Genomic DNA, 18,615 nt, shown 5'->3' on the forward strand with positions numbered 1-18,615 from the left:
AGTAAAGGAAAAATTAAAGAGAAAATGGCACACACTGTTATGGCTTGTGTAAAAAAATTACAAATCACAAAGTATATCCAGCACAATTTTTTGCACATGGTAAACATACAATCTAAAACAGGTTACCCAATAATAAGGATAAAAAGTATAAAAGTGTGATTTTGTTTTTTTGAGACAGGGTCTTGCTCTGTCGTATAGGCTGGAGTGCAGTAGCACTATCACAGATCACCGTAACCTTGAACTCCTGGCTCAAGTGATCCTCACTCCTCAGCATCTTGAGTAGCTAGGACTACAGGCATCCATCACCATGCCCAGCTAATTTTTATTTTTATTTTTGTTGAAATAGGTCTTGCTATGTTGCCCGGGCTGGTCTCCAACTCCTGGGTTCAAGTGATCCTTCTGCCTCAGCCTCCCAAAGTGTTGGGGCTGCAAGAGTGAGCCACCATGCCTGGCAAAGCTGTGATCTTAATGTTGGTTTTTACTTTGAAATTATTCACCTATTACAAACCACTGTGTGCGATATGTTTAATAATCAATCTAAATTATTTTATTTCTACTAACCAGATATGTTTTCATATGTTTAGTCTATATGAAATGTGAGATTTGCCATAATTAAATGCTCTCACTTATAATACCTCACAATTTCACATAGATCATCCTCAAAAACATGATATAACATGATTTTTTATATTACCTCTACTAGAATCTAGATCCTTCTGCTATATAATAAAATATTTTTATTAAACATTTTCTTCCACCAAAGTAGAAACCTGCTGTAGTAAAAATGATTGCCTTTGCTAAGATTAAAAGTGGTACTAAAATGCAAACTAGTGGTACACCCTGGGCTTGTCATAAATCAGTTTTGAAAGGACTAGAGAAGAGCCATATTTCTCACTCACCAATGAAGCACATATATATCCGTAAAATTGTCACCATAGGTTATAGATGGTGTACCTTACCTTTGGGGGTAATCAATTCTCTTTTCTTTTAAAATATTTCATGATGACTATGCTTTTAGCTTCAAAAAGAATTGAAATTGATGAAGAGAATATATTTAGGTAGTGATTGGGAGCACTTTCACTCTAACCTCCACTGGTAAGGGAAATTTGCATTGGTTTGGTACATGGCCTAAACTGAAAGTACCATTTAGTGAAAAATAGATGGGTTCAGCTGAACACAATCTTTATATGTTCTAATTAAATATGTAGTTTCATTGTTCATCATATCAAAAACATGTAGCTGTTTTCCAGTAAGAAATATGTACCATAATTTACTTCAACTATGATATATAGCATACTAGAAAGAGAAAAAAAATGGAGACATAGGTAAATTTTTCAGTATTTATGCTTCTTTGTTTAAAGCCATTTATAGAAATATTTAATATGAATGCATTTTCATAAATACTAGAAATTACAAAGAATAGCAAAATGTTCTGTTATAAAATTGTCACAGCTCAGCTTGTATCAGATGCCTATACATTACATTTTGTCCTGACACAGAGAGAGACAATCTATTAAAATCCATGAGTTAGAAACACTTTTCTCAGTTTTTGGTTAGACTAAAGATTTGTGAAGTTTTTATTTCATTATTATTATTTTTAAACACCACTACCAAAGAAACTTTAGACAAACTGGCTTAATATTATACTGACAGCCTAATATTTATTCTGCTACCCTAAATAATAGTTATTTTAATACGGAAATATAATAAAGAAAATAGCTAGTAGAAAAAAAGAGAGCTGTCATGAAACTGATAAGAAAATATTCTACTTAAGTTATGCTAATTTAAGAGCTAACCCAATCATAATAATCACTTTATAAAAGTTTAAGGTATTTTTTCCTTTAAATATCTTATACCTAAAATTAAGTATCCATTTAGAATTTTATTTCATGGTTTAAACTGTTCAGTAGTGGCAAACATAATTTGAGTTTTGCTAATCTAGCCAAATCTTTTTAACATGAATGAGTTTCTTCATCCTCAAGCATCCTACCTTATTTTCTTATTGAGGGATATTTTTTAATAAAGAAAATGTAATATGTAATTACAAGTCGCATCACAATTATGATAATAGAATTTTAGAACTGGCCTTAGGGAAGTTAGAAAGGATGTGACAGAACTGGAGATTAGATGTAAAAGGCCCTGTGGCTATTAACTCAATATCATCACAGACTGGAAGGGATTTAAGTAGTCATCTGATGTATTTCCAGACCATAAGGCAGGCCAGAGTCAGGCCACCTAGAGCAATGGGTGGTGATATTATTTTGTGGAGAATGCTATCAGAAAAGCTATGATTGCAAATTTACTTTTACCAAAAATAGTTTGTTACAAGTACTGCTGATGGGAGGAAGTTCGGAATGGAAAATGACACTTTTAACAATATCTTCTCCGAGCAGGGCTGGTCATAATATGTGCATCCATAGAATTCAACATAATTAACAACCAGAGTCCTTTTTACCCTAAAGAAAAAGTTAGTGGTGGATTGAAGGCATATAGGAGAGTAGAATTCCATCTATGTCAGAATTTATGAAAATACTTTAAATTACAACAAACCTAATTTTCTCTAGCTGAATCCAGTCCGCAGAGTTATTCTTGGCATATAACACGATGATGCTGGGGTCTGAATAACTAAAGCGACATGAACCTGACCCTGTAAATAGCAATAACAATAAATTTCAAGGTTAAAAAATGGTGCAAATACATATTATCTTTTCTGATAAATATTTTAGATAATTTTTAAACTATTAGATATTTGTCTGGTAACTTCCCCATTCTTCTAATGATGCTGAAATTTCCTGTGATCTGTTCTGGTAACTACCATTTGATAAATAATCTTAGGAACCAGAAAAAAAGGTAAAAGAAATATAAATTGCAGATTTCTTTAGAGATACATGAACTACTAAGTTAAAGTGTAAAACAAATACTTAGTGCTATGCCAAGAAATAACTAAATATTATGGGGTGACTTATAAGGTCATTATGGTTCTTGCAAATTAGTATCAATTAGGAGTGATTATATTAAATGGTACATAAGTCATTACATTGAGGAATAAAAACACCATTATTTTTCTGTGTGTGTATTATCTAAATGATGAGACAGTACATGAGAAACTAAAATACTGTAAAGAAAATTCAAATACTAAATGAATGAGTACTCTTATGGATGTGATTGATATTACTCTCCCATAACCCAGCATTACAGATTTAAAATATAGATTATGTCCCTTTGTGAATATTTGGTGATTATTTATCATTATTATTTTCAATAGTGGAAATACTAGCATCAAAGAAAAATTTTAAGCTGATAAGAATTTGTTTCTACATGTCGAATGAATTCATATAATAAAGCATAGTATGACTACAATTTCAAAGCTCTCAGAATGCCCAAAACAGCCCTGAAACATTTGCCAGAAGTTTATTGTAATGGATGTAGCAGAAATTTTTATACTATCTTTAAAATGAATGAACCAAAACAAAAAAAAAATAGTGCAATTTATGTTTAACTTTCACCCATCTGATAGAGGAGCCTCAGTTTCAGCAAATGGCATCTGTCGACAATTTTACGTTTGTAGTGCTCAGGGGTTCCAAGCTTTAATCAGACTCATTTATTTTATTTCAGTGGTGTTTAGTACAAAACCAGTTAGTTTGTAATTGCCAGAACTGGCAATGTACTAAAAAGCCAAACAGCAGTTTTCCTAGATTTATTCTCACAGCCAAAATGTAAGTGAAAAAGCATGAAAGAAAAGGATATTCAAAGGAAAGCTACTGAGCAACCCTGATCTCAAATGGAAACCCACCTTATGCTACTTTAATTGTTGCTAAAACTCTACTTTTCATGAGCAGCTGCTTAAAATAAATATCAAACTGTGCGACTGGAAATGGTGACAGGCAGAATTATGTAGGACAAACTTCAATACAAACAAGAATGAGGTCTAGCAGAGAATCTGTGATTTAGAAGGAAAGTTCAAATTAGCCTCAAGAATTTAAATGTTACTCGTGTGCTTCCTTTATGTCTTACACACCATAACCACTTAAAAGCAAATGTATAAGGTAAATCTCTGAAAAAGGAAAGCATTCAACAAATGATAACCAAAAATATTCCTTACAGAATGCAATTTCTTGTGAATTGTTTACAAATTGAGAGAAGGAAAGCTGATATACATCAAAATAAAAATGAGTCTAAATATGGCCTTGATGACAAATACGACTTCTCTTGTCTATTTTCTTATGCTACCATCTCAGCATCATGAGGTTAACTTTTTATGCATCTAGAAAACAAAAAGGCACCCAGCAGATGACTCACTTTTCCTCAGCCACTCACTCACATTTTCTTATATCTAAAACATTAGTTTTTGTTGAATGCATCTCTTCCTTGACATTGTCAAGGGACCCTCACTGGCTCTTGCCAGATCTCTGCAATAGTGATTTGTCAGTCTCCCTGTCCCAGCCTCACCTGTTCTCACCCAGCTAGTGTTGCCAGTGCTGTTTCTGCAAGTCAACGGAATCATGTTACCTCTGTGCTTATAACAATTCCTCAGTCCTTTGAGGAAAAAGCTGCACTTCCAACCCCAGTAGGGTAAAGGTGTACAGTTACTACAGATCAAATGTGTACCCTGAGAAACAGAACTGGCCCAGGGTTATCTTGAAGCATTCATCATAAAAAGATGACCAAAAAGGCAAGGGGATTCCAACAGAGGGGTGGACAACTGGAAGACCATGATTGGAGCTCAGGATATGAGTGGTCAGTCAGTGGAGAGGCACTGCCCATGCCAGAGGAACTGAGGTGGAAGGTACCAGCTGGAAGGAGCACCCCCCAAGAGAGCGCTCAGCTTTGGAAATCTGCCTCACTCAGAGGCCACTCCCACCAGATTACCCTTCCAAACATACCAGACCAATGATAAATGATTCCCTACTCCCGCCCGGTGTAGCTGTATGTATAACTAGGTAAGCTTTTTCTTCACACAAACCCTCCAAATTGCAATCCCACTATCCCATAGACTTTGGTCAGCAGAATAAGTTTTGTTCTTGCCCAGATGGAAATGGCTCCTTGATTCTGTCTAGGGTAAGATGAGGAAAGGGTCAGTCATTGTTCACCCCTTTGTCATGTGCCCAGGTGCTTAATGTCACTCCTGGCTCCCTGTACCCAGACACTGTGACACCTCTCAAGGTACCTTCTTAGGGAGTGAGGAAGGAATGCTAAGTAGGCACCACCTGTAACAGGCACTTCTTTACTTTCTCTCTTAAATCAGAGATATTTAATTGCCAAAGTTGAAATTTAAAACCAGAAAGGAAGGACAATTTCAAATGTCAAATGCAAAATATCATCTTACTTGCCTGTTCGTTTCCTTCCTTCAGGTCACTTCCAATGTAATCCTTCACTCTGAGGCAGCAATTTTTTAAGGATTTAAGCAGTTGTTGAAGGAGGAAAGGTAATGGAGAACTTTGGCTATTAAGGTATGGTCTGAGAGGCACTGATGAACTTAAACTGGTCTAAAAATGCAAGCACTTTCTTTTGTTCTTTCAGGCAAATGAGGAAAGCCCATATACTTCATTTTTACCCACAACAAGGGTAAAAGTGACTAAGGGTTTCTAAGGTTTGGTAGTCATAAACAAAATTAGCAAACATCCTGGATTTACTGAGGAGCCCACACAGTCAAAGAAATCTGGCCCCCATACACTGATGTGCACAGAATACTTCTATGCCCCCAGTTTGGGAGAAGAAATGATGTTTTTTGTGAAAGGTAGTTGGTTCCAGTGGTCTTGGTTATCAATTCTTGATTTTAAATTGACAAATAAGTTGGTAAATGATAAAGATAAACCTAGTCATAGCAACTGTCACACTATCACGTTGTTTACTCAACCCCATAATATATAAGGCAAATTGTTATCAATTATGCCTATGAATTTGTCATTTTAATAACTTCCTTTGTATGATCAAGTATAAAAATTCTGGCTTTTAAAAAATTTCTAGCATTTTAATGTAAAATCCTATGTATACGTTCATTCTTATTAGGTTAACAATGTAAAACATGTAATTACAAAAAAATAGGAACACAGATTATAATGCCCTCATCTTTCACCACAAATCCACACGTACCATCCTACCAGTGTTTTCTGTCATCCTCCTCTTACAGTGGTTGAAATATTTCTGTTATAATCAAAGGTTAAGTTCCTCATGTGGTCTATCTAGATCCCACCTCCCCTTGCTTCTGAAGAGTCCTCCACTCTTCCTCCTGTATCATCAATTTCTCACAGTGATTTTCCTGGATAATGTCTATTATCTTACAAACATCTACCAATGCACAACTCATCTCCTATCTAAAAAAAAAAAAAACTTTCTCGATGTCACACCCCCACCTTCTGCTCCTTCCCTTCCTATTTTTGCTCCCTTTTTGGGCAAAACTTCTCCAAGGGGTTGGCTGTCCAGTGATTGCCTCCACTTTCTCACAATCTATTTTCTTTTCCCCACTCCATCCAGGCTTCTACTCTCAAGCAGTCCGTTGAAACCACTCTTGGCTAGTTCCCAGGTCACTGGGGAGTTCATGCTGCCAAATCAACAGATTGCTTTCCCAAATTCAGGTTATGTGACTTTGCAGCAGGATTTGTCAAGGCTGATCCGATATTTCTGGGATGTTCTCTTCTCTTCACTTCCACCACCCTCTTGATTTTTCTCCTGCTTCACTGGCCATTGCTTCTGAGCCTCCTTTGTGGCCCTTTTCCTCTTACTCTCAAATATTTTTATTAATTTCATTTTTAATTTATAATTGCACATATTTATGGGGTACAGTTTGCTGTTATGATATATGTATACATTCCAGAATGATTAGATCAGCCAATTAACATATCCATCACCTCACATACTTCACTCATAACTCCTAAATGGGCATATCAATCTTAGTAAGTCAAAATTAGAAGTATTGATTTTCCAGCAACCAAATATTCTGTGTGTCTTTTCATTTCGAATGACACCACCCCAAATACAAACAAACAAACAAAAAAACCTAAAACACTTTGGTGTTTAGGAAGAAATATAATAAAATCGTAACCTTACAGAAAAATGGTTCTCTAATTTGTACTATGATGAAGTAATGAGAAAAATCTGATAGTAGGTGTATCTTATAATTTATCACCTAGCCTTAAACAGATCATACTTAATTTTTCTTATTTGAGAGAAGTCTACATGATAATGAATTCAATGCTTATTAGCACTAATAACAATTATACATAATTTTGTACTCCACTTTTTAGAGTAAAATTGCCTCTGATATAAGATATCTTCCAGAGAGGTATTACGTGTAGGGTTACGAGAATGGATAGAGGAGACAGGCTTCCAGGGTTACAATCTGAGCTTTGACACTTCTAAACTATGTGGCCTTTGAAACTTCAAAGCTGTGTGGCCTTGGGCAAGTCACTTACTCTTTCTGTGTCCTAACTTCCACACTTGTAAAATGTGAAAAATGACAGCAACTGCTTCACAGAACTGTTATAAAGATTAAGGCATTAACACAAGAAAAGTACCTAGAAAACAGTTATTGGTGCATTCTATTTAATGAACTTTAGCTATGATTGAATATTTTAAAATTTCATTTCATAAATTTATTTATCCCAGAAAAAGGAGGTAATGCCTGATCGTATTTGTTCATGGGCTAAATATTAAATTCATTACTGCTTACTAAAGAACTTACAGTACATTTTTCCTCTATAGTTTCTTTTACTTTGGGCTATTTCCCTACTCTTTACTAGACATGCTATAAATTCAATAACGATATGAAAACCAAGACCTAACTGGGTAGCCCACCTATTTGTTAGCATCATTGGTAAATATGCTAGTAGGGAAAGAGAAGAATCTCCTTTTACTTGTTAAAAAAAAAAGGAGCTGCTCTGAGAGCAGGCTAGTAAGACAGATTAGGATAAAGAGATACACTTCATAAGGTCTATACAATTGCTAGAGTGGAGTTAGAAATTTAATTGTGCAGTTCCAAGCATTCAAAGAAACCAGAAAATCTGATTAGTTAGAAATTTAATAGCACCCGTCCAAAAAAAATTTCCAGCAACTCAAGAGAACAATTATAGGGGTTATGAACAGATAGGCCCTGCTATTAGTAGGCGTTTCTACTTTACAAGTAAGGAAACTAAGGTAAAGAAGTTAAAAATTTCACGCAAGGACACCTACTAACAAATGAGATACAGAATGGAGTAGATATAAACCCATGCTTTCGACTACTTCACTATACTTCTCCTGGTGTACAAAACACCCTTTCTTCTTGTTTCTTTATCTTTTTTTTTTTCAATAGTGCTACATTTTCAAAGGGTACATGAACATATTAGGATGGGTCTATGTGCTGCTGCTTCTACTCAGGCTCATGACTCAAGGCCATAATGGTCTTGTTTTTGATAAAGGGAGAAAAACCAAAAGGACTGAACCTTTAACCCCCCTGCTAGTCATCATCTCAACTCTCTCTCAGGTTTTACTATGGGAGAAGATCACAGAACAACTGAACCAGGAAGAAATACCATGTGTACTTGGGCATCACTTTCTCTGCACATTCCCTGACCATTCCTCTCCTTTCTCTGCCCTCATAGCCTGTCACCCAAACCTGTAGACCCTCCTCCTGCTCATTTGTTTATAAACAGGGGTCTCACTGTGTTGCACAGGCTAGAGTGCAGTGGTGGGATCAGAGTTCATGTAGCCTCAAATTCCTGGGCTCAAGAGATCCTCTCACCCCAGCCTTCCAAGTAGTTGGGACTACAAGTGTGAGCCACCATACCAAGATTTACATATTTATTAAATTTATACCCATTTTTTCCCTTCACCACCACCTCCTTAGATCATCTTTCACCCAGATCAATGTGAGACCCTCCTAACTGGGCGCTCAAAAGAAATACACAAAGATTAACCTTCTAAAGAATTTATTACGTATTTGCTTTAAAAAAAAAAGAAACTATGGAAAGGCACTATAAAGAGAGCTAAAAAAGTTGCATTCCAAGAAAAGTAATATCCCAACATTTCCCAACTCAATTATGTGAAAAGTGTTAACCTGATATAATACTGCAATCATAAATTTAAGATACACATGTAATTCATATTTGCTTCCTAAATAACACATTCCATGATGGCTTGCAAATCTATTTCTTTCTTTTCTTTTTTTTTTTTTTTTTTGAGATGGAGTCTCGCTCTGTCGCCAGGCTGGAGTGCAATGGCGCGATCTCGGCTCACTGCAATCTTCGCTTCATGGGTTCAAGCAATTCTCCTGCCTCAGCCTCCTGAGTAGCTAGGACTACAGGTGTGTGCTACCACATCCAGCTAACTTTTGTATTTTTAGTAGAGATGGGGTTTCACCATGTTGGCCAGGATGGTCTCGATCTCTTGACCTTGTGTTCCACCCACCTCGGCCTCCCAAAGTGTTGGGATTACAGGCACGAGCCACCATGCCCGGCTGCAAATCTATTTCTTTTTTTTACAAAAATTTGGCCTCTCAGATAAGCAAAACAAACAAAAAAACTATTTCTAAAGTTACAATTTTACCATAAAGAAACAAATAATATTTACCAGTGTAAAACAGTACCCTGTACTTGTTATTTAAAAATGATGGAATAAAAAGAATGACAGCTATTTCTATACAGTTGCTTCCTTTTAATGTTGGAGAGATTCATCAGTATAATTCTAACAAATATTTTATTGTAAACTTGGTCCGATCTAGGAACTACTTTACCTAATATAAAATTACAACTGAAATAGGTATCCACTTTTACTCTGGTTCTATTTAAATAGTACTGTCCCTGGTATCATTTAGAAAAAATAGACAAGTAACTTCCCACTTTTGTCATAGGAAGCCAGACCAAGATGATGAAATAATCAATCAATTCATCAATGAGTCGACCAACTATTAAAAATATCTCTTATGTTAGAGGTACATGTGAACTCAAAAGCCTAGCTGCTGTCTTGTGATTCAGACTCATTTCTTTTAACCTCAGCTGTCATTCAGAAAAAAAAGTAGGAAAAACAGACCTCCCAACAGCCTTTCTCACTTAAGAAGTAAAACATCATTTAATACTGACATTTACATAAGGGCTGTTGTGGCCACCCAAACACCAGTGGGTATGACTCTTAACGCTGGTTAGTCCTTCTGCTGGGTTAACTCTCTTACACGATTTGGGCCTCTGTTTAATGGTCATGCCCCTCAGAGGCCTTACCCTGGCCACCTGTAATAAAATGCTAACCCTGTCACTCGTTGACCTCCGATTTAATTTTCTCATTGCATTTATTACTCCCTGACATGTCCATTTATTTGACAGTTGCCTCCTCTCACCAGAATGTTGGCCCCTCCAGAGCAAAGATTTTGTTTCACAAATTCTAAGTGCCTTGAGAGCTGCTTCACACAGAAGAGGAGCTCAAGGAACACTTGAATGAATGAAGGCAATAAAGCCCTTCCGAGACTCATCAGTTAAACTCCAGGAAGAGTGTCTTTTGGAAATACAATAATACTATTATTATTATTAGCTTTTCTGTAGTATCTATTTTCAGCAGGATAGGGAGATGGGGTGATTTATAGCCCCTGTCCACTATTATACACACTGATGCTCTTCTAGGAAGAGCCAGAAGGACAGCATCTCAGGGTGGCACCAAGTATTATCTGGGTAACAACATCACATGGTTCTGCCAATGCTACATTTCTGTTCCTCTGTTTAATATCTTTCCCTGGTGACAAAATAAGCTACAAGTATAAATTACAATTGGTTAAAGATATGGCGACTGCTTTAATATTTCTTGTAAGGGCTGCCTTAACTGAAACAGAAAACATAATAACCATGTTTTTAGCCAAACTAAATTCCTGCTTAACTCATGGTTCATTGTTGTTACCCAGTTCTAGGACTTAGGACCACAGTGGTAAGACATTTAAGAGATCACAAAGATAAACATGCTTACCTGTGAAGGGCCCAGGCAGCCTCTACTACTACCCATGGTTATGTGGGGAGTTCAACTGGCAGAGAAAGGACTATATGACTTGTCTCCCAAATCAGTACTCTTTTCCCTCTGCCCATTTATACCAACAGTAAAAGTTGTTTGTCAGTATATATGAGTCATAAAGTGATGTGCATATGCTGTAGAATATTCCAAATATAAAAAAATAAATCCATGGCTTAAAATATCTACATTAAATAAAAAATATTGTTTTGCATTAATGATTATTTCTTATTGAGAATCAGAACAGTAGCTATAGCAGTATATAGAAATCTCTGTGGTCCCTATAAGACAAGGCAAAAGCAATAGAACATCAAATAAAGGGAAGATAAGATGTAATCAGAATTTGAAAGAGAAAGTTGAGGCAACTTGCAGGGGGATAAGAAAGAAGGAAGTGTCAATAAGACAAATGTCAGAATGTGAACGTATATTTATCAATGTAACAAATCTAAGTGTAATGTTCAATTCCAACATGTTTGTCATAGACAGAAGAGGATTTACCATGAAGCTGATGAAGCTTCGGCTTCATAGCCCTCACCTTGGTTAGCACTGTCTAAGGTCCTGGGAGAGGCTCTAGCAATATAGTCTGATGGCCATATTTTATAACACTTGCAGTTGGTTAAGATCCTGTCTCCATTTGGACTACTCCTTCATCACGTTGCCCCTCATGTCAGGAGGTGTCAGAGTGGACCTAACTGCTTTTGGGATTCTGCTAAGAAGAAGCTGAGTTGGAAATATATTTATTTTGGGTTAGTGTGATACAGCTATGTAGTTTACTTTCCATTTTGTAGTCTAGTCATTCTCAATATAAAAACAGCTTCCAGGAACTCCTACACTCACTGTGCTGATGCATCCAGCATCATGACTAAAAGATAATGATGACACACTATTTAATGAGTGACGTCAATTCAGAGATCAGCTAAGATTAGTCACTATACAAGGGAAGTTGAAATGTCCTGAAATATAAATAACAGAGAGGTTTTCCAATTCTATAGTGATTCTAAAAATCTAAATGACATGATCAATAAGGAGTTGCAAAGGCAAATATTAAGCATCAACTCTGATCTAACAAGCTAGAGGCAGAATACCCTATTATTTCCAGAAAATATTACAGAATTGTTGTCACAGGAAAGGCGATTTGAGAGTACATGGCCAGCCGGGCGTGGCGGCTCATGCCTGTAATCCCAGCACTTTGGGAGGCTGAGGTTGGTGGATCACGATGTCAAGAAATTGAGACCATCCTGGCCAACATGGTGAAACCCCGTCTCAACTAAAAATAAAAAAATTAGCTGGGTGTGGTGGCCCATGCCTATAGTCCCAGCTACTCAGGAGGCTGAGGCAGGAGAATCGCTTGAACCCAGGAGGCAAAGGTTGCAGTGAGCCGAGAGCATGCCACTGTACTCCGGCCTGGCAACAGAGCGAGACTCCATCTCAAAAAAAATTTTTTAAAAATAAATAAATAAATAGAAAGAGTACACAGCCAAAAAGATATAAGGAAGAAAGTACTATAGAACATTTCAGGGAGTTAACAAAAATGTTGTATTTATTGATTTTGTGGTGTTTGTGGTACAGTCAATCTTGAACAATTTGTAATTTGTTTTTATTTCTTTTTGCATTCTAAATAAATTTTCACATTTGTACCTAATTTGGAATGTGTAACTTTGTATGTTTTTTCCTTAGAGAGAGACCCTAACCCTCACCCAAGTGGTATAAGCTTCAAAGGTGGACCCACACAACTCAGACCCACCTCTGTACAGAGCTTGTACTGTACTACATTCCTACATTTCAAAAATGTCTTAAATCACAGGTCCCAGAGCAAGGGAATCCAGAATACAAAGTTCATTTTCCACTTTGCTTAGCATGGCACAATCAAATGTATTTAATGACAGAACAAGAATAAAGAGAGAATAAGACTTTGAAATTTTTGAAATTCTTTTCTTCACTTAAGGCAGGTTTGACTCAATTAAAATATTTGTATATGGAAATGAATCACAGTACAACTAGATTAGAATTGATGAAATGACTTTTAAGCTATATTTACACACACAAAAAAGCTATTTTTTTAAAGGCAGGGTATTGCTCTGTTGCCCAGGCTGGAGTGCAGTGGTATGATCACAGCTCACTGCAGGCTCAACCTCCTGGGCTCAAGAAATCCTCTCGCCTCAGCCTCCCAAGTAGCTGGGATTGCAGGCACCCGCCACCAAACCTGGCTAATTTTTTTGTATTTTTTGTAGAGACAGGGTTTCACCATGTTGCCCAGGATCGTCTCAAACTCCTGGGCTCAAGTGATCCACCTGCCTTGGCCTCTCAAAATGCTGGGATTACAGGTGTGAGCCACCACAGCTGACCTGCCATTCATTTTTGACTGTGTTGTCAAAATGAAGCCTACATTGACCCTCATAGACTTCATTAAACCTCAGGGACTCAAGCCAGAGAGAACCAGAAACTTCCCAGGCTTGCTAACTGGAATGTTTCTGTGCTATGCCAGCCTGGAGAATCCTAAAGAGCTTTTAGACTTTATAATCTCAAGAATACACAAGCACATGAACCTGCAGCAATTATATATTAATCAAATGCAATCCATATTAAGTATATCAAAATTCTGCTCATTGTGCAGTAGCCTATTTTCCGTAATATACACGTAATGCATACAGAGCCAGGAAGTTTCTGAAATTCACAAAATAAACTTTGTCTTTTCTTTCCATCCCTCTTGAGTAGTTGGCATAACAAACAGTATAAAGAATAGCGTGATTTGATATAAAATCAAAGCCACTTAAAAATACAAATATTAGTAATCCTACTGAAAAATAAAGAGTTACTTCCTCCCTTGGAATAACAGCCATATAGGTCCATAATCCCTTGAGGTTAGATGAATTCTATAATTCAAATAACTTAATTAACTTATAGATTTCCAAAAGGTAATATGGTGCATATGCCATGCCTAGAGCAGCACTCTATAATCCAATACATTAATACTTCTGCAGTGAAATGCATGATAATTCACATAAGTAACAGAAATAATGATCATAAATAGCTTTAAATCCTTTCAACTCAGGTCTTGCTGCCAAATGAATTCAGCTCATGTCAAACTTTGCCACCACATACATTTTATAAAAACTGGCTTGTGATATCTCCATGTTTTTTGTAATATGAAATTACAGATTAGGGATTGTGAGTCTGTATCTTCAAGAATTTCATCTATTTTGTTTTACTTTTATACAAGGATCAATCAATTGGTGTTTAGTCTCTCAAGTCCTGGGTAGTTTTGGGTAGTTCTTTTTATTATTTGGTTATATCATTCCCCATCAATCCCAGGACTTTTCAAAGTAAATCACAGTAGAATGCAATAGAAGAAGCTACTGTTATCTTGGGGATTGGTAGTGGTTGCTGGGAGCAGCCTCTTTCCCCAAAGCTCTGCCTTAAAAATGAGCTGCCTTTTCAAATGCAGCACAGGGCCACAGAAGGAGAGAATTGATCTCACAGAATTTATAGATGGGGAAAATCACTGCCAGAAATCACGCCTCTAGATAGCACAGTGGGACCCATAAATACTGAAGGCTTGAGGAGTGTCTGGACAGAACCTTATTGAGGATTCCTGCAGCGCGAGTGCTGCCACTGCCATTACTCAAAACTCAGACCTCAGAGACAAGCACAGCTCTAGGAGCTGCATGTAAACAACAGCATTTGATATAGAAAGATCATAAATTTATAGAATGGATGCATTCTGGCTACTCAGAACTCCCTGCTACAAACTAGAGCAACTCTTAGCAGGATCAGCCCATCCTTTCATCTTTTCTAGATAGATAAATGGAGAACAGGACCATTAACTTGAGGTTGCAGTGAGTGGAAAGAGAGATAGAGATGAATGGACAAATTGTAGGGAGCTTTTAAAAAGCTAGAAGCTGTTACTCTCAGGGGATATTACATGTTACTCTAGGCTAGGGCATTCAGGAGCATTCAAGAAACAGGCGTGCCTCATTCTACACTGAAATGTGAAACATGTGATGAGCAACATGAAGATATTGGTATAATAAGCAGTTCTGGCATTTATCCTTTTTTTTTTTTTGAAGCTAAGAGTGAATTTTGAGGTCAGTATTATTCACTAGGGAGAAAATACTCTTACTCTACCTCCCCCAAATTAAGAAACACAGTAAAATCTTCTTTGCTACTTTGCAATTCTTTTTCAAATAATTCTGCCTCAAATAAGACCATTATTATCCAGATTACCAATAGTTTGATAGTTCTATGAACAGCACTGTAGAAAAATGATTATATCATACTTAGATTTTTATTTCCTTCTTTACCACATGCCAGAAAATCCCTAAAAGTATTAGCTCTCTTGACCCACGGCATCAAAATGATCTACTGTTAAGTAGAGCAACATCTTGATGACATGGCAAGTCTAGGAATACTAACTCATGAACAGTATCTAAAATATGACTCCCAGTCTTAGGCATATAATGCTGTAATTTCCAGGATGGCTGGTTTAATATGTTTTTTGTTTTGTTTTCATGCTGTTTTATTCCTCTCCTAGTACAAAAACCTATGCTATATAACATTTTATGTATCTGAGCATTTTATTTAATAACATGACTATCTATATAAATTTGTTCCATTAATGTTTAAATTTTATAAAAGTATAATTGGTTATTTTCTAGTAGCTAGCTTCTTGCTTGATAATATTCAAAGCAACTTGTTTTTATTACTCTTATTACCTTACTGTACATCATATATCCACAGGGTACTTTGGAATACAGAGTTCAAGACAAGAGGGAAAATCTACTGGGAAGATGAGAATTTGGTCCTAAGTGTGCTATTTTACCAATTCTCTGATCACGGGTAAAATAAATGCATGAGGAATGGCTACATAGGGAATGCGGTTGAATCAACGGTCTGCCTGGTTGGTATGCTCTCAGCTGCTGTCCCTGACGTCTGACAGTGTGTGCACATCCCACCATGCAGAGCAGCTTCTGGCTCTCATGAAATACAGGCTCGATTTGCCTCGCCTATGCCTGCACATAGAGGCAGCTCATGCTTTGTCGAAGTTCAGGGGCCGTAGCCAAAACAGCAGCAGTTTGATTCAAGGGTAAGAAGCAGAGCAGGAAAAAATGGTTACTGTATCGGATAATGCTTTGTGGCAGCCCAGGAGGGAAGTGTCCTGGGGCTTCTCAGTCCCAAGTGACAGGGATGGCAATTGTGACTGAAAGGAGCCCACAGGTATTACTTTAATTAAGAACAGTTCCATTCTGCATGAACAGAAATCCTCTAATTACTCTTGGATCTGTCAAGAACTGTTCTTGACAGAGCAAACAAATTTAATTTTGGTAAAATATGGTCACCAAAGTTAAGATAATTCATTATTTTATGAATAGAAATTGTAAATTCAGAGAAATGAATATGTCCAAAGTTTTTGGTCAGCCAAAATTATCAATTAAACAATTATTTGGATAGGGAAGTCTAGACTTTACGTCTATACCTCTGTTTTGCCCACCAAAAAATACCCATGGGGGAATTTAGCGTTTATTAACGAGAAAACATATTTCAAGGACAATGCTGTATGGGGGAACATAATATGCAAGCAAAATTTTCATTCTAAGCATCTACTAAAAATGGATATTAAGGATTAAGAGAGGTCAAATAAAGTAGAAAAATAAAATCAATAAAAATCTTCAAAAATATTCTGAACTTGAACTGAAAACATGCTTCCTTTATACTTGAAATACTTTTTTTCATAATATATAGAAAGAGAACCAGGTTCTAAAAGCAACTGTCTTCCACTTTCTGTTTTATATTTATGTTTAAAATGAGGCTACTGGTAATAATCTCTGTTTTGACTATCAGACTTACAAACCTTTCTTTCTGGCTAAATGTGACAGTGCGTGATTTATTGTACTTAATATTTTGTCCCTCAGTCACTCTCCTGGCTGAATTTCCCAGACCTCATTAGGGGACTTCTTCCAGTTCATGGCAGATGGACAATGACCACAGGATATAAAATGAACAGCTGTCCTCCTCCCTGCTTGTGCCTTTCTCCCTTCCAGTCCTATCCCTCTTCCCTCACTTCCAAAATATTTGTATTTCTTCACTGTCACTGGTATTCCTACCATAATGGAGAGAGGGATCCATTCTCTCCCAATTTATGGAAGGCCAAGCCACATTCCAACCACTTCCAAGTGCCCACCCCCTGCAGGTTTTCTCCCAAGCCCACAGTAGTTTCATTGCCATGTTGCATGAAACACGAGGAAGAGAAATGTGTCTGGCTTTGCCAGGTTCCCTGCCAGGCCGTCCTCCTTTCCCCAGGGCCCATGTAAACTACGCCCGAATGCTCATGCCTGGCCCACTTTCTAGGAGGACTAATCCCCATCCCAGGCAGCAAGTGTTAACTGTCTCCCCTCCACCACTCATGGCAATCTGGAGACAGCATTAGTATCATTGTTGCTGTCTGGCTCTGACCTTGGTCCCCAGTTCTTAGCAGGGCTCCTGCATCTTGTTCTTCCTACAGGGTGCCATTCCCGTAACCTTCACAGTGACGCCTGACCCTCTGGTGGTACCATGCCTGCTCTTGTCAATCTCTTTCCCAAATAATGAAGTCCTCCCTCCAGCCCTCCCTCTTTCCTGGACTTTCTAACAAATTAAACTCTCATTCTCCTCTGTAGTCTGCATCTGTTAATCAGCAATGTTTACTGCCATACTTGTTTTCTTCTCCCACGTGGACTCTCTCCCCACCTCCTCCCCTCTATTTGATAATGAACTTCTCAAAGATTGGGGCAGCGTCTTAGGCTTTGCTTTCTCTACGGGGAACGTAAGCACATTATGATACATATAATAAATATTCTGAAGAGCTTAAAGATCTTCTCTTTGACAGATGAGTCCCTGGTTAATTGACAAGAAACTGGAAACTGCAGGCTCAGACTAAATTCTAACAATGCCCATGGATTTCATTTAGCATACTCCCTTGCTTCAGAAGTCAAGAATGCAGATAGTATTCAGCACCAATGTGGAACAGTATGAAATCCCTAACCTAACCTAGGAATCCAATTTAGTTACATTGTTTTTAGTTCTAGGTGTGTGCCAAATTCTGTCTTATATACAGAAAGGGACACTTGTAAGTTCCTTAGCCCTCGAGGAATATTTAAGTTAGAAAAGGTGAAAGTGAATGTGCAGAAATGGTCAGTGTATCTATCAAAGCAGAGTGAAGTACCTGTCATAAAATAAATTCAGAGCAAGTGGGGTTTCAGAGATATCAGTCTGGGGCAACAGGATGAGTTTTCATGGAGGAGTGGTGTTTGAGAGACCATTTGGTCTACATCAATAATGAATTTCTTCTCATCCTGTAGTTCACTGCTGTATTCCTTCTACTAGAACAGTCCCCCCAAAATGTTAATAGCACGAATTTATGAATGAATTACTGACATTTTTCTAAGCCTCATTAGATGAGTGACAAATTGAATATCTCAAAAGAGAAAGGGGATAATACCTGTGTCAAATTGCGCATTTTAATTCATATAAAAATATTTAATTATCAGTTCTAATAATTAAAAAACACTTATAATCAATCTCAACAATCTTTGCCAGAACTTTGGGTTTAGTGGTATTTTACAGGATTTCAGAATATTCTCTTTTATTACTTAAGCTAGGGCTTAAGAGTTTGGGGTG

General features: G+C 37.1%; 1 protein-coding gene across 2 annotated transcripts in view; it reads right to left on the reverse strand.

Annotated features, from left to right (window-relative positions):
* RELN (reelin) overlaps window positions 1-18,615 on the reverse strand; it is a 522,571-nt gene that overhangs the window by 235,807 nt on the left and 268,149 nt on the right. For both annotated transcript variants that reach the window (XM_003318728.5, XM_054656222.2), the window contains exon 9: window positions 2,551-2,647. In XM_003318728.5, the coding sequence (XP_003318776.2) occupies window positions 2,551-2,647 (97 nt within the window). The remainder of the gene's footprint in view (window positions 1-2,550; window positions 2,648-18,615) is intronic.

Source organism: Pan troglodytes, chromosome 6, assembly GCF_028858775.2.
Source record: "Pan troglodytes isolate AG18354 chromosome 6, NHGRI_mPanTro3-v2.0_pri, whole genome shotgun sequence".
Lineage (NCBI taxonomy): Eukaryota > Metazoa > Chordata > Mammalia > Primates > Hominidae > Pan > Pan troglodytes.